At 43.4% G+C, this 13,798-nt stretch overlaps 1 protein-coding gene across 1 annotated transcript; it reads right to left on the reverse strand.

Moving 5' to 3' along the window:
* Window positions 1-821: 821 nt before the first annotated feature.
* DLL1 (delta like canonical Notch ligand 1) lies at window positions 822-10,962 on the reverse strand. The gene is made up of 11 exons (XM_075924691.2): window positions 9,995-10,962; window positions 9,346-9,648; window positions 8,543-8,603; window positions 7,996-8,253; window positions 5,589-5,649; window positions 4,978-5,108; window positions 4,226-4,395; window positions 3,905-4,121; window positions 2,138-2,930; window positions 1,907-2,021; window positions 822-1,478 (listed from the first exon to the last, which is right to left on the reverse strand). Exons 1-11 carry the CDS (start codon window positions 10,052-10,054, stop codon window positions 1,473-1,475), a joined length of 2,175 nt encoding a protein of 724 aa, XP_075780806.2. The 5' UTR covers window positions 10,055-10,962; the 3' UTR covers window positions 822-1,472.
* Between the last annotated feature and the right edge of the window lie 2,836 nt (window positions 10,963-13,798).

Here is a 13,798-nt window from a genome sequence, read left to right on the forward strand (position 1 = left end):
TGCTTAAAGACAGGTCAATTAGTCCAAACTGTAATTAATTAAGCTGTGTTGGCATTAAAGGCCAAATTCACCACTGGCACAAGGGGGGTTTGACTCCACTGTGCTCATAAATCATAATGATAAGTGTACTGCAAATATTTTCATACAGTAATAGATTTTATAGGTAGAAATACGTTAAAGTCACTGGAGTTCAAAGCACTTATACCATCAATTGATTTAGCCTCAAAAACCTAATAGAACTCTCTCTTCTAAGATGGAAATTTTGTTTATATTCAGGTTTAATTTGAAAAGCTCACTTTTTATGGATACACATGAAGGATTTGGCCAAAGATGCCCATTCTGGCATGCTTGGGACACCCAAAATTCCCAATGACTTCAAGGAGAATTTTGAAGTGTAAGAAATGACAACCTGAGTCCTTAAAGGTTCCATGGATCAAACAGGAGAATGCCTGAACTGATCCTTCTAAGAAAATTACACGGTATTTGTTTATATGTATTACAAAATGACTGTACAAATTATTACTTCGACTTTCCACAGAAGTTTAATTTTGGGATAGCACAAGCACATGTGTCAACTCCAAAGGTCAATCATTGAGAAAATCAATGGGAATGAAAAGTGTAAGGAGGGATTTATATCAGAGAAGTTCTTTTCCATCGTTTCTTACAACTTTGAATCCTATCCCTGCTCTGCCTAATAACCTACTAAAGTATGTCAAATCTCCAGTTGGCAATGGATGGCAAGTTTGGATCATATTTGTTTCGTAGAGTAAAGATAGCTTTTTGGTTATCATTAATAATATTTATTTTGGAAAAATATTTTAAAAATGAATTTCTTCATTAACAAAACAGTAAAAAAACTCAAATAACATTTGCACAATATTCCATAAATACATTTATATACAAAAAATATAGTCACATAGACCCGAAGTGCCTTTGTACATATTTACCAAAAAATTTAAATTATAAAAAATGAACATCACAAAATACTCAAGCTTTACAATTATCATGAAAATATTTTTACAGATTCAAAAAAATAACACACTTTTTTCACCTAGTAAAAACACATTTTAGTATAAAAAAAGACATTAAAGGCAGTGTTTGTGTCTCTAATTCAAGAAAAGACTGGCTCATAAGAATCCAAAATATACACTTCACGCAGTGCATGCTTCTTATGTAGTAATTAAGTCCATTCATTTAAATATATATAGAAAAGCAACTGACCATAGTGCAATGATAAAATTCATAAAGGCAGTGCAACAGTTATTCTTGAACACAGATCCTTGCCTAGTGTCCATCTTGTTTTTTTGCAGTCACTTTGCTAACTTCAGTAGAGAACCAGCTCAGCCTGAATTTAGTTTCTCAGCAGCAGTCAGTGAAGGAATCTATCTCCCTTTCCTCTTTCAGCAGCATTCATTGGGGCATATCTCCTTTGAAATTGTTTTGAACAACAACTTGGTCATATCACTTCCATTTTACACCTGTAGAGAGTTGACAGAAGCCAAGAACAGAGAGAAGCAAAGTTTAATAAAACATATAAAGGATCGCAGTGATTAAAAGGTGGACAGATCTAGGAGTCTATCCATGTGCTAGTAGGGCAGAAGGGACTCCACAAATAAGAGGTAACTAAAAAATTAAAATAACGCAGCTGTGCCCCAGTTCTGCAAGCTCTCGGTGTGTGGAACTCCCATGGAAGCAAATCATTTGCATGATTGGGATTTATCCTAAAATAAACTATAGGTTTTACAGCCTTCACAAGAAAATAAACACATCAGGACAGATCTCACCAAGTGTAAATTTAAATATATATAGAAACCATTAAAGACAACAGAGCTGCACTGATCTACACTACCTCAGGATCTGGTTCCTTTTTTTTTTTTTTTTTGCAACCATTACGCACTGTACTAACCTCAGTTGCTATGATGCACTCATCTTTCTCTTCTGATATGACATACACCGACTGGTACTTCGTGTCCTTTGAAGTGGAATATACTGATTCTGGTCGTTTTCTTTCAGAAGTATCACTATTGAAGACAAAACCAAAAAAAAAAAATCAGATGGCTGCTTCTAGTACCAATAAGAAAACATATACACCCTTTGCAGTAAAACTGTTCTCTCAGAGCTATCATCAGAACCATACCTCTTTAGTGGTACTGCACTTTTCTCTTCTGCCTCTGAATCATATGTTTCACACTTGGCTTCGCATTTGCTGTGTTCTTCTTTAACAGAGTCCTCATTCTTGAGTTCATGCACCAAATTGTAATCCACTGATGGGTATCTAACTTTGTAGCCACTTTTATCAGAGTTATCACTGTGAAAGTCTACTTTCTTATTTGTGTTTTTAATCTGGGTGGCACCAATGACACTTATTGAAATGTCCTTTTCACGTTGGCAGTTGGCCAAGTTGTTCATGGTCTCTGTTTCACTCCTGCATGCATCAGGCTGATGGTGCCTCTTTTGCATTTTGAGTCTGACACAGACAACAATAGCAGCGCACCCCAGCAATAACATCAGGACCAGAATAATCCCAGCACAAACTGCAATCCAAGGAAACTGTGCATTCTGACCCTCAGTGTACTTCTCAGTAAAATCAACAATTACAGGACCCTGAGGCTGTTCAGGGAGCAAAAACTGGCAGTTGAGTCCACCATATCCCCGAGCACACTCACACACATAACGGTTGTTTCTTTCATGGCAAGTAGCCCCATTGTGACAAGGGTTGTGTTCACATTTGTTGACGGGAGCACTACAGTTCTTTCCATTGTATCCTGGGGGACAGGTGCAAGAATAGTCATTAATTCCATCTTGGCAGGTTCCACCATTCAGACAAGGGAAGGAGGCACAGTCATCCACATTATCATCACAGTGTCTTCCAGTAAAACCAGCCTGGCATTGGCATATGTAGGAATTTCCAAGATCAACACACTGGGCTCCTGCAATATATTAAAAATGACAAATAATAGATAAGTTGTTATATAATGTCAAGCAACAACTCTTCTGCTTCACTGTGTACTTAATATGATGACAAGTCTCAAAGCGATAGGCTTTTGTTTCTGTAAAAACAAGGAGTAGTACTGTGGCATCATAAAGACTAACAGATTTATTTAGGCACAAGTTTTCATGAGTAAAAACCATTTTGTCAGATGCATGTAGTCTCCTTGTTGTTTTTTCTTAAAATGATGAAAATTGAGGCCAAGACTTAAAAAATGGATGTCTAAAAACAAACATGGAATTAAGACCCATTTCTGAAAATCCTAGCTCACTCTTAAATTTTTCCTTCTGTTTCCAGTAATAAAACTTTAGTTAATTTTCAAAACCTTATTTAAAAGGTAAGCTTTTCACCACTTACTCTGTTCACGTTTTTGCTTTTTACTCAGCTACATCAGTGGAACTAGACTAAGTCAATTTCATATCTTGGTTTACCTGCATTGACACAATGTTGCAGAGTTTGGATTGCAACCAATATGGAGAATTTTTTTTAAAGCCCCTTTTTAAAAAATGAAAACAGTTTTACTACTGCTAAACAATAAAATTATTTAGCATGTTGATGATCCATTTCATCCATAGAGCTCAAAGCAATTTTACAAAGGCATTTTTAAAGTATTGGTATTCCCATTTTACAAATATGGAACTTGAGGTACAAGGAGGCCAAATGTCACACTCAAGATCACATTGAAAGACAATACTACTTATACTATGGTGCCATATCACACCATCAACTTTTAAGCAAAACTCCTCAGTTGAGTCAATGGGGGAGTTATAGGTAAGAACTGATGGCACAACATGGCAAGAAGTTCCGCTTAAAAATGATAGATTAACCTATAATTTTATTTTTATACAAACCCTACATTGGCAGCCTCAGTTACATGACAGTGTCCCTTTAAGAGGCAAAGGTAGTTTGCCTTACCATTAGCACAAGGACTGGAGCTGCAATAATCAATTTTCTTTTCACAGTTAAACCCGGAGTAACCCAACGGGCAACGACAGCTGTATCCACCATCAGGGTTGTCTGTACACCGCCCTCCATTGAAGCATGGGCCATCAGCGCAAGTCATAGCACTCAGCTCACAGTTTTTACCATAGAAGCCAGGTGGGCAGTTACAGGAATAGCTGTTTTCAAGATCCTACAGGGGAAAAAAATGATTCAACGTAAATAAAAATAAAAATTATTGTGAAAGTGTCTTTAGTTATTCGGATTTTTAAAATATCATTAACTCCTTTAACTTACGGTGCAGCTTCCACCATTCTTGCAGGGGTTAGCATCACATTCATTGATTTCAATCTCACAGTTGGATCCCGTGTACCCAGGACGGCAAGAACAAGTGTAGCTTCCCTGGCCAGTATTGGTGCAAGTGGCACCATTTTTGCAAGGCTTATGATGAGTACAATAATTAAGATCTGGAAAAGATTTTAAAGATAAGACAGATCCATAAAGATATGTGATAGTTTGCAACTGTTACACATCTTGAATGAGGAGGCACTCTAGAGCCGGTGATTTTCAAACTACAAGTCACAACGCAATCCTGGGTCATGGAAAGTCAGGAGTGGGTCTCATTACTCCAGAGTGATCAGGTGACCAATGAGGGTGCTAAGACAGGCTACACAAGCCTGTCCGGGCCCTGCAGACTGCACTGCACCCCAGAAGTAGCCAGCAGCAGGCCTGGATCCTACATGGATGGGCGAAGAGAGTGCACAGGACTTCATGCACTGCCCCTGCCCTGAACACTAACTCCTCCCTCCCATTGGCTGTGAATCTGCTGCTGCCTGCTTCTGAGGCACAGCTCTGAGTTTCCTCCTACATCCCAAAGCTCTCATCCTCCGCCCTGCCTTAGAGCACACACTCTAGTCAAATTACATTGGGTCACAGAATCAACAATTTTCTTCAACGGGGTCATGAGAAAAAAAAGGTTTGAAAACCGCTGCTCTAGAAAATGGTGTTATTTTCTAAAAGGTTATGATATGCAATGATCAGGAACTTACCTTGGTTACAGAAAAGGCCACCCCAGCCTTCCTGACAGTTGCATTGCCAAGGTTGTTGACAGGTACCATGAAGACAGCCTGGGTATCGGATGCACTCGTCACAATAACGCCCTTGCCACCCAACCCTACATCTGCAAAACAGACAAAGGGTTGTCAGATTTGTACTTCCACCAGTTAGAAATCCTATCTCAAACTCTGCAAACACACTGAAGCAAAAACCAGGAATCAAGTTTCCTAAAAAGCCTTTAGTGATCCCTCATGTGGGAAAGTCACTGAGCCTAGCTGTAGCATCAGCTTTCATCAGCCCCAGCTACTTCTCTCATTGCCTTAAACAGAGCTATTATTCTAGGTACTTATTTTGTTTACTATCATAACAAACAGCTAACCTTGCATATACTACTGTAAACCCATTATGTTAATATAAATGACACTGATGTTTGACTTTTAGATTAATACTTCTAGATCTGGTATTATCTGGATTTCTCAGGTTACTATCTCCTTTGAAGAAACTAACCTTCAAATGACAGATGTCTTATCTAAGTCTAGAGCATCAATTTGACATTACGGACCAACAGCATCTTTTAAAAAAGGAAAAACCTCTGAAAACTTACTTGCATTCTCCAGGCTTGTCACAAAAGCCATGTTGTTCATCACATCCAGGCAAGCAAATTGCTGCATATAAATAAAACATATGGATATATAAGCTGCAGGGTCAAATACATCCCTTCTGAAAATACAGTTTTGAAGTGTCTTCTGGGTTGGGACAAACCCTCTTTCACTAGTTCAGTCAGTTAATAGCAGCTGAGTTAATCTCTGAAGGCTGGTGGAGTATTGATCTTCCTTAGTAACTGGGTACTTTGCTGATCACTAGGGATGAGCATTCTTCTTAATACAGTTGCACACAGACAAAAGAGGGCTCACAATTGCTCCCTTCCCTACAGCCCCCACCCCTCTTTCCTTCCCAGTGAGGGTCAGAAGTCCTTTTTTCCAATTCTATGCACACAGCTCCACCTCTTAATATCCCCAGAAAGTGTGTGTGTAGATAAGAGTGGACAGCTGGTGTGCAGGGTGCCAGTGCAGGACAGCTGCTCTATTGTCTATTCTCTCCCAGCAGCTGCCCCACTGCAACAATACCCCCAACCCCTTGCAACCAATCGGAGCTAAGATATGCTTCCCCAGCAGCCTATCCCTGCCCAGATCTAATCTATGGCACGCGCGTGATTTCTCTGCACAAACTTTTTTCTTATTCAAATCAATAAGTCTAAAGTTCTCCCTCCCCCTTGCAAGAAAAGGGGGCGGGTGGGCACAAACATAGTAAAGAGGTAAGTGGGCCAGAAGGAGGGCGGGTGGGGGGGGAAAAGAGACTTCTGCTCATTATTTCGCCTGGTTATGGAACTCATTAAGCAGGCACTGCAAAGTTTTAATTCAACAAAGCTTGCCAGAGACAATGACATGAAGAAAGAAAGAAAGAAAGAAAGAAAGAAAGAAAGAAAGAAAGAAAGAAAGAAAGAAAGAAAGAGTCTGGAAACCTCACTTGCTAACCAGAAAAACATTCTTTTTGCACAGGCACACAAACTGTACTGCCTAATAAACATTATTTCACATATTTTAGCTGATTTTTCATAAGACACAAAGTAGACTGTACTAAGAGGAGAGGAGAAATAGTCTGCTTGGTAACAGAAAAAGCAGCAATATACAAATATCAAAAGGTACTGAAACCCCAAAACTGTTCAAAGAAAAATTTCCTCTTCCTCCACCCCCCTAAGAATTCCAGTAAAAACCTTTAATCCATGGGGCACTGCAACCATTTAAAGGGGAAATTCAAGCCCTCTATTTACTTTTCAAAATTGTGCCATGTAGGACTGTGATCACCATATTATTCCCTAACAATGAGAATAAACTGGGCCTGTTTAATAACAGGCCATCTGAACTCACAATTTAGCTCTTTTTATTTTTTACAAGGCAAACAGATAGGCTGCCTTGCACACTATCACATCTACATTGTTTTCTTCCTCTTAAGCATCATGGTTTGTGAGGTTTGGAGGGGGAATTCAGTTATCTGCCAATATATTATTATAGGATACACACAAATTAGAATATTACCATATACTAGTGTATAGCAGAGTGGGGGGGGTGCTTTATATTTATCTTCAATTTATCTGACTTCTTTGACCACATCAGCTGCAATCTGCCCACTGTTCTTTCTCTGCCAGGGCTACATCTTCTGACAGGAGGGTCAAGCACCGCTTTCGTTTAATAAAAAACAAAAACACAGCCTGCCTCCATAATGTTTCCTATTTCCCATAAATGTGTTTCTCCTCTGAATTACACTGATCTGGAGTATAGGGAGGGTAATATTCAGTCCTTGACTTGTGTCACATTTATGACCCAGTATCTCATGATCTTCCAGGATTAGGAATAAATGTTCTTTATATCACTAGAGAGGATCTTGGACTCCTCTTGTCCAATAGGTAACAGCACTTGTTTCGGAAAATTGTGAGATATCAAACATTACAGTCGTGACTTTATGACTAATGGATAAGCTACTTTGGAGCTGTAGAAGTTCTATGAGCTATAATTCCTCTAAGGCTTGTACCACATGGTGTGAAGATACTCTGACTTAGTGGTAGAAAGATGCCATAAATAGCCCTGATATGTTTTCTTTTAAACTTTCTGAAACATTTCTATAATTAATTTTTCTATACAATTTTGGGTATAAACAAAATATGTAATGGCATAGTGATGTCACTGGTGTAAGTGGGGAATCATTTCAGATAACTCACTTATTGTTTTGGTACTTCTGAGGAATGAGGTCATCCCACAGCCCATGCCAATAAAACCTTTTATACAGCACCACGCCCTCATATACTCTTTCTATCTTGGTTTTTATTTTCATCTGAGACCTAAATCAATGCACGGTGAAGTCAATGGAATATCTTCCATTGACTTCAGTGGGAATTGGGATACATGTGACTGTAGCAAGGAGAGATTCAATTGTGTTTCTTAGTGGACACTCACGTTCCGTGCAGTACTGGCCCTTCCAGCCTGGATTGCAGACCTTCTCACCACGCTCTCCGCAAGTGAAGTGGCCAAAGGCATCATCCCTGGGACGGCAGAAAACAGAGCAGCCCTCTCCATAGTAGTGTTCATCACACACAAAGCGGTAGGAATACTTGAGGTCAGTGCGGTCATTGCTGTGCAGGTCCTGGGACCACTCCTCCCCCACTGTCAAATGGCGTTGCGTGGCCAGCCGACTGATAAGGCGTTCTGGGTTCTCTGTGAAGAGATGAAAGGAAAAAATTCAATTAGCTGTGAGTGATGGGAGTGCAGTGGGAATAAACACAATAGATTACCTGGAGGAGTTCACAGGAGGGGAATATTGTAAATTCAGAAATGCGAAAGCCATGTGCCTGCTGGGCTCCGTTTCTGAGAACACCCTTTTGAAAGCAGGAGAGTGAGAGAGGGCAAGGAGCGGCTACATGACTTGAGAAAGAAAGGAACCTGAGCCTGAGAAGTAGTAGGTTTGGATTTAATCCTGGAAAAGAATTTGCAGGAAGGTATTTACCTGTGTTGAGGTCATCGGGAGAATCTGTATGCAAAGCTTCAATGATGAGAGAGAAAGTGCCCTGGAAAATTAAAATACAAGAAAAAATGAACACAAAATGAGAATCAAATTCTAAAGTCAGCAAAAATGTGATCACAGGCAGCAGGGACAGGGACAGGAATGCATGTGCAGGTTAGGTGCAACCCCCAGCCTAATCCCTGACTCCAGATTGTTTTCACTTTTCTCAGGGGATTGGAAGAGCTTTTTGAAGAGTTGTTTCCTGGCCTGTTATTTCAGCCTGCTGGTACAGGATATGGTGTTTAGAAAAGGGCAGGGAGGCGGTGGGTAGGATGTGAGGGCAGTTGCCATTAATCTTCACACTTAATTTCCCCCAGTTGCAGACACTGGGAGGATGGGCTGGAAGGTCCTTTGGGAATGGCACGCAGGGCTGGCTATTTGCAAACAGCCTGCTCCAGGCAGAGAAGTGGGCGGGGGAGGGGGAGGACGGAGAAGGAGGGGGGAGGGAATCAGGACTTCCGCACACTGGGAACCATACTTGTGTTGGCGAGTGACGGGGGGGGGGAGGCACCTCCCAAAACACGCCCAGCCGCTCCCACGGGCCTCCAGTCAGCTGGCAGGCTGGCCGGTTCCATAGAGACACACAAGCTGGCTGCGACACCGCGCTCCCTCCCCGCCGCCGTCTAGAGGCAGCCCCTGCTTCCCGCCCATCAAACCACCCTGGGCCTCCCCCTCCCCCCGCCGCAAGCCCTGCCTGTGGCCACCTCCCCGGCGCGCGCCCAGCCCCCGGGGGGGGAGGCACTTACGGGCCAGGTGAAGCCGAAGGGGAAGCGGATGGGGTTGCTGAAGGCGGGCTCGGCGCTGTCGGGCACGCTGAAGGAGTTGGCTCCCAGCACGGGGGTGATGGCGCTGCCGTAGGTGCAGGGCGGCTCGGGGGAGACGCTGGCCTGGTAGTGCTTGAGGCACACGCGGAAGAAGGTCTTGCAGTCGCACTGCTGCAGCCCGGCGCCGCCGCCGCTCCCCCCGCGGCAGCAGTTGCGGTTCCCCAGCAGCCCCTTCTTATTGACAAACTCCTGCAGCTTCAGCTCGAACACCCCGGAGCACCGCACCTGCGGGGGGAGGGGGGGACACGCAGCTCGTCAAAAGGCGCCCGCCGGCGCGGAGGGCAGGGGGTCACAACGCGGGCGCACCGTGCAGCTGGAGCCTTCTCCCCCACCCCCCGGCTCCGCTCCCAGCGGCTGCACGGAGAGCCGCCACCCGCAGGGCTGGGGGACCAGACTCCTCCTCGCCAGAGAGGAGGCTCCACAGTTTGCCGCATCCCTCGCTCCCAGCCACCCGCTGGCGTTTTCCTTTGCAACGGGGGGGGGGGGATGCCACCCCCTTCGTTCCCCCTTCTCCCCCCAGTGAGCTGTTGTGCATTGAAGCGCGCAGGACTAGCACCCCAGATCCACTTACCTGGCAATGGCAAAGCAGTACCGAGAGGATGGCAAGAGTCAGCATGGACTGACCTCCCATTTTGGAGGGGAGGGGTTCTCTTTCCTTCTTTTCCCCTTTCTTTCACGAGCAAAAAAATCAAGTGTCTCTCAAGAAGCCTGGGCTGGAGAAGCCTCTTGTGCCAGTGGAGTTAGTGTTAAAGTTTGCCTCTCTCAAGAGTCTCTTTTTCTCTTTTTTTTCTTGGTGATGCTCTTGGGGAGACTGACAGCCCTTCTGGGTGGCAAAAAGAGGTGAGCCTGTTTTGTTAAGACTGATACTCTAAACAGCAACTTTTTTCTCCTTTCCTCTTCCAATTCAGTGCGTTTCTCCTTTCGCCTAAAGCTTCTCTTTCCCCACCAGCCAAAACGGAAAAAAAGCCACTTAATTCCCAACAGAGGCAGAGAAAAGGCTTCTCGTGGAAGATTAAAAATCAGCGATCTGGAAATCCCTGTAGACTAAGAGGAGGAAGCGATAATTCCCGGTGCCTTCAAACGAGCGGAGCGAGGGCGGGGGGGCTGAGTGTTCTCCGCGTGCGCGGAGCTGGCTCCGCGCAGATGAGGGGCTGGGAAGTGTCAAACAGCAGCAGCAATTTGCAGGTCACGTTGGACTCATCCCCTCCTCGCAAGAAGCAAAGATCGATCTCGTTATGTTTTGTGGTGTCTTTTTTTTTTTTTTTTTGTTAAGGAATCCAAGCCAATTTTTATAAAAAAAAAATCAGAGAATGTCTTAATGAAAGCGACCTGAGCGCGCCCGTGTGTGCTCCTGGGGCTCTCCTCGCGTGTGTGAGCTTTGCTGTGGCTCTCTCCGAGTGTGAAGCACTATGGATCTGCCTCTCATCAGGCGCCTGCCTTCCTTATATCCCGCCGGCCTCCTGCATGGCTAATGAGATGCAAATGAGCAGCCCCCCAATCTGGCTAGAGCTGTCACAAAGGAGCCACTTTTCCAAACCCTCCTCTCAATGGATCGCCAAATGGTCAGTGAGCTGTAAAATGTGCAATCCTCCTCCTCCTTTACCCCTCTCCCCTCCCGACTCTCACCAAACGCGCTCATTTACATTCCTGCAAATTTGGTAACCGCAAGAATCCCCCTTCTGCTCTGGGGAGATGGTAACACCCTCTCGCAACATGCACAGAAAGAGAGCGAGCAATACACCCCAGCAAGAAAACGAGCTCCAAGCACTAAGATCTAGAATTACCTCTTGAAATGTGCAAAAGCACCACTGTGCCCCAGAAAAGTAAGTTGTTGGTAATAATGTACATTTCCAAGGATATCCTCTACCTTAAAGGGTTTGGAGGGAGGGGGATGAGCTTGACACACAGGAGAAATCCGATCTATTTAAATTCACACTGTCTTCCCCACGCTATAACCTAGATCATTAAAAAAAAACCACGCACACACGAATGTATTTGTGGGACCAAAGAAGAGATTTGGTGCTCTCCTTCCGCCGGTTTCTTAAAACCAGGCTACATTCAGGGAGCACGTTAACGGTGCTAAAATAATCCTCTCTGGGGAGGGGATAGAGAATCTGGCGTTTCGAAGTTTGCAAGGTGAAAGAGGCAGGATGCTTACTGGCCGATCAGAACGATCTGGATACACTACAGATATTTTCGAGCGAAGAAAAACGGGGAAGAGCCATGTGTTAAGTTTCAGGGGGTGGGGAAACATTTGGGCTTTTTAAAAAAAAAAATTCTCCTCGCTGAGAATGGTTTGCGAGCTGCCGAAGGAAGCAGTTAGCAAAGCCCATTTGAGTCCCATATCCCTATATTATTATTATCAGCCTCCTCATCAGCCTCTCTCCCTTTTTTCCCCCTCCTTCAGCTTAGTAAAAAGTGAGTTTGGTGTGTGTCGTTCGCGTGGCTGTCATTAAGGCAGTTTGTTATTGTGTGAGGGCTGAATCAGTTGGCTCTTTGTGCTCTCAGCTGTATGGTAATGTAGACAGCACCTGCTCCCTGCACAATGCAAGGGAGAGAAAGAGCTCCCCTCGGCGCACGCTACTGCCTCTACAACAATGTCCGCACATTTTTTTTTTAAGAAATCCCGTCCAGTTCACCCCCCTTTTCCCAGATTAAAAAAAACAACAACTTGACACCAACCGCCAACTTACTATTTTTTACACTGTCTATTGGACACTAGAACTTTTGTTTTGATTTTAAAAACGTGGCCAAGAGTTTACTGGGGGGGGGGGGCTTCTCACTGCGAAATTTCTTAATTATGGCTGAAAGTTGAAGATAAAAGTGTGTAGCCGACTCTGGGATACGACTTTGGAGATGCGTTTTCATTTTGTTTTGGGCCCTTTTCAAGCACCTAGATAGACGAAGGCGGATTCATTAGGATGCAAGGTGTAACTGTCTGTGTAAATGTCATTTTAATTGTAACAGAGCATTTCAGCACAGATTAAGCTTGTGTGCAAAGGAGAGGATTTGGCTACAATAACCTCACTGTAGGTATGCCATGCTAAAAGCCTTATTATGGCTACTTTATTGGGTTGAAACGTGCATTTGCATGGCAAAATGTGACTTTCATTGAAGCAGATGTCTTGATCACAAATTATCTTACAAAGCACTGGAAAAAATTCTCAAACACTTCTTAAAGTAAAATCACTGGTTAATACCAATTAAAAGAAAATCACTAATGAATGCATTCAGCCTAGCTCATCCTGGCTATTATATGACTGTAACAGTATACTTCCCAGCGCAGCATAGCCTTTTTTCCTCCGCTGGCATCAAAACTTTCCGAGTATCTGTGCCATTCAAACAGGTATCAAAACATGCGCAACCTTTCACCTTTTAAATCTCCCTTTGTTTAAATATAACTTTGGTCAAAAGTATAATTTATATGCCCAGGTATTTCCCCTCTCGATAATAAAATCGTATGTGTACTGTACAGGAATAAGTCTCTTATGAACATCGATGGGAATTTTGCCTGAGTAAAGACGGCCGGATCGGGCTCATTAAGTCGGTTTATGCCTAGAGGGTACAAATCTACCTACACTCTCACCTCCTTTAACTAAGGAACACGGGGGTATGTTTACCGGGGGATACTGAAGCCCAGAGCTAGATTTAACTTGTAAATTACTCTTGCCACCTAGCGTCAACATCTTTTTTAAGGGCTTGCCAAGTTGCCATTGCTTCTGGAATTTTGCTGCAGTCTTTTTCCCTAAGAAAGCAAATCTGGTTCCTAAGGTTTTCTGGGCATGTGGGAGGGGGAAATATGTTTAAAGTTGGGGTCTATGTAGTCATAGGTTAGAAGTGATCTATCATCGCAGCTCTTTTAATGTGGGAGAAAGTTCATTCATTTGTACCCTGCTTAAAAACCTGTAAATAAAAAGTTACACGCGCAAGGGCTTAAACAAAAAAAACTTGCCCAAAATCTTTAACAACCCCCCTTCTGCATCAAGTATTTGTTAAATTGACGTGGCACAGATTTCTCGATTACGGCTGCAAAGCGTAACTGAAAGGCGTCGTAAAATCCATCAGAACCCTGCCCAATGTACTTATTCTTTTCCAACTTAATTTATGCCACGCGATTCTGTATTGGGGAAATCAAGCAGAAAGCTCCTCTTATTTTTTTTTCTTTCCTCCCCCCCTCTCCCTCTCTCTTTCAGATGCTGGGCTAACGGGGAGACTGTTTAACTTAAGTGTTTCTATAGGAGGCTGTTGTAGTTTAACTCCTGCCCACCAGTAGCTGGGACGAACAAAGGAGGGACTCGAGGTCTAACTATTCATCCTTTCTCTGCACTTTGATTTTCATTGATTTTAAAGACAAGGGGAGCCCTTAGGGATTCGA

This window comes from Pelodiscus sinensis, chromosome 3, assembly GCF_052426305.1.
Source record: "Pelodiscus sinensis isolate ZL-2025 chromosome 3, ASM5242630v1, whole genome shotgun sequence".
Classification (NCBI taxonomy): Eukaryota; Metazoa; Chordata; order Testudines; family Trionychidae; genus Pelodiscus; species Pelodiscus sinensis.

Bases quoted from the DNA above. Each gene is read 5' to 3' on its own strand.
- DLL1 (XM_075924691.2), bottom strand. From the start codon at position 10,054: ATGGGAGGTCAGTCCATGCTGACTCTTGCCATCCTCTCGGTACTGCTT. The intron at 9,649-9,994 runs GTAAGTGGATCT...CTCCCCCCGCAG, and splicing joins TACTGCTTTGCCATTGCCAG to GTGCGGTGCTCCGGGGTGTT. The intron at 2,022-2,137 runs GTATGGTTCTGA...TGTCTTCAATAG, and splicing joins AGTGCAGTACCACTAAAGAG to TGATACTTCTGAAAGAAAAC.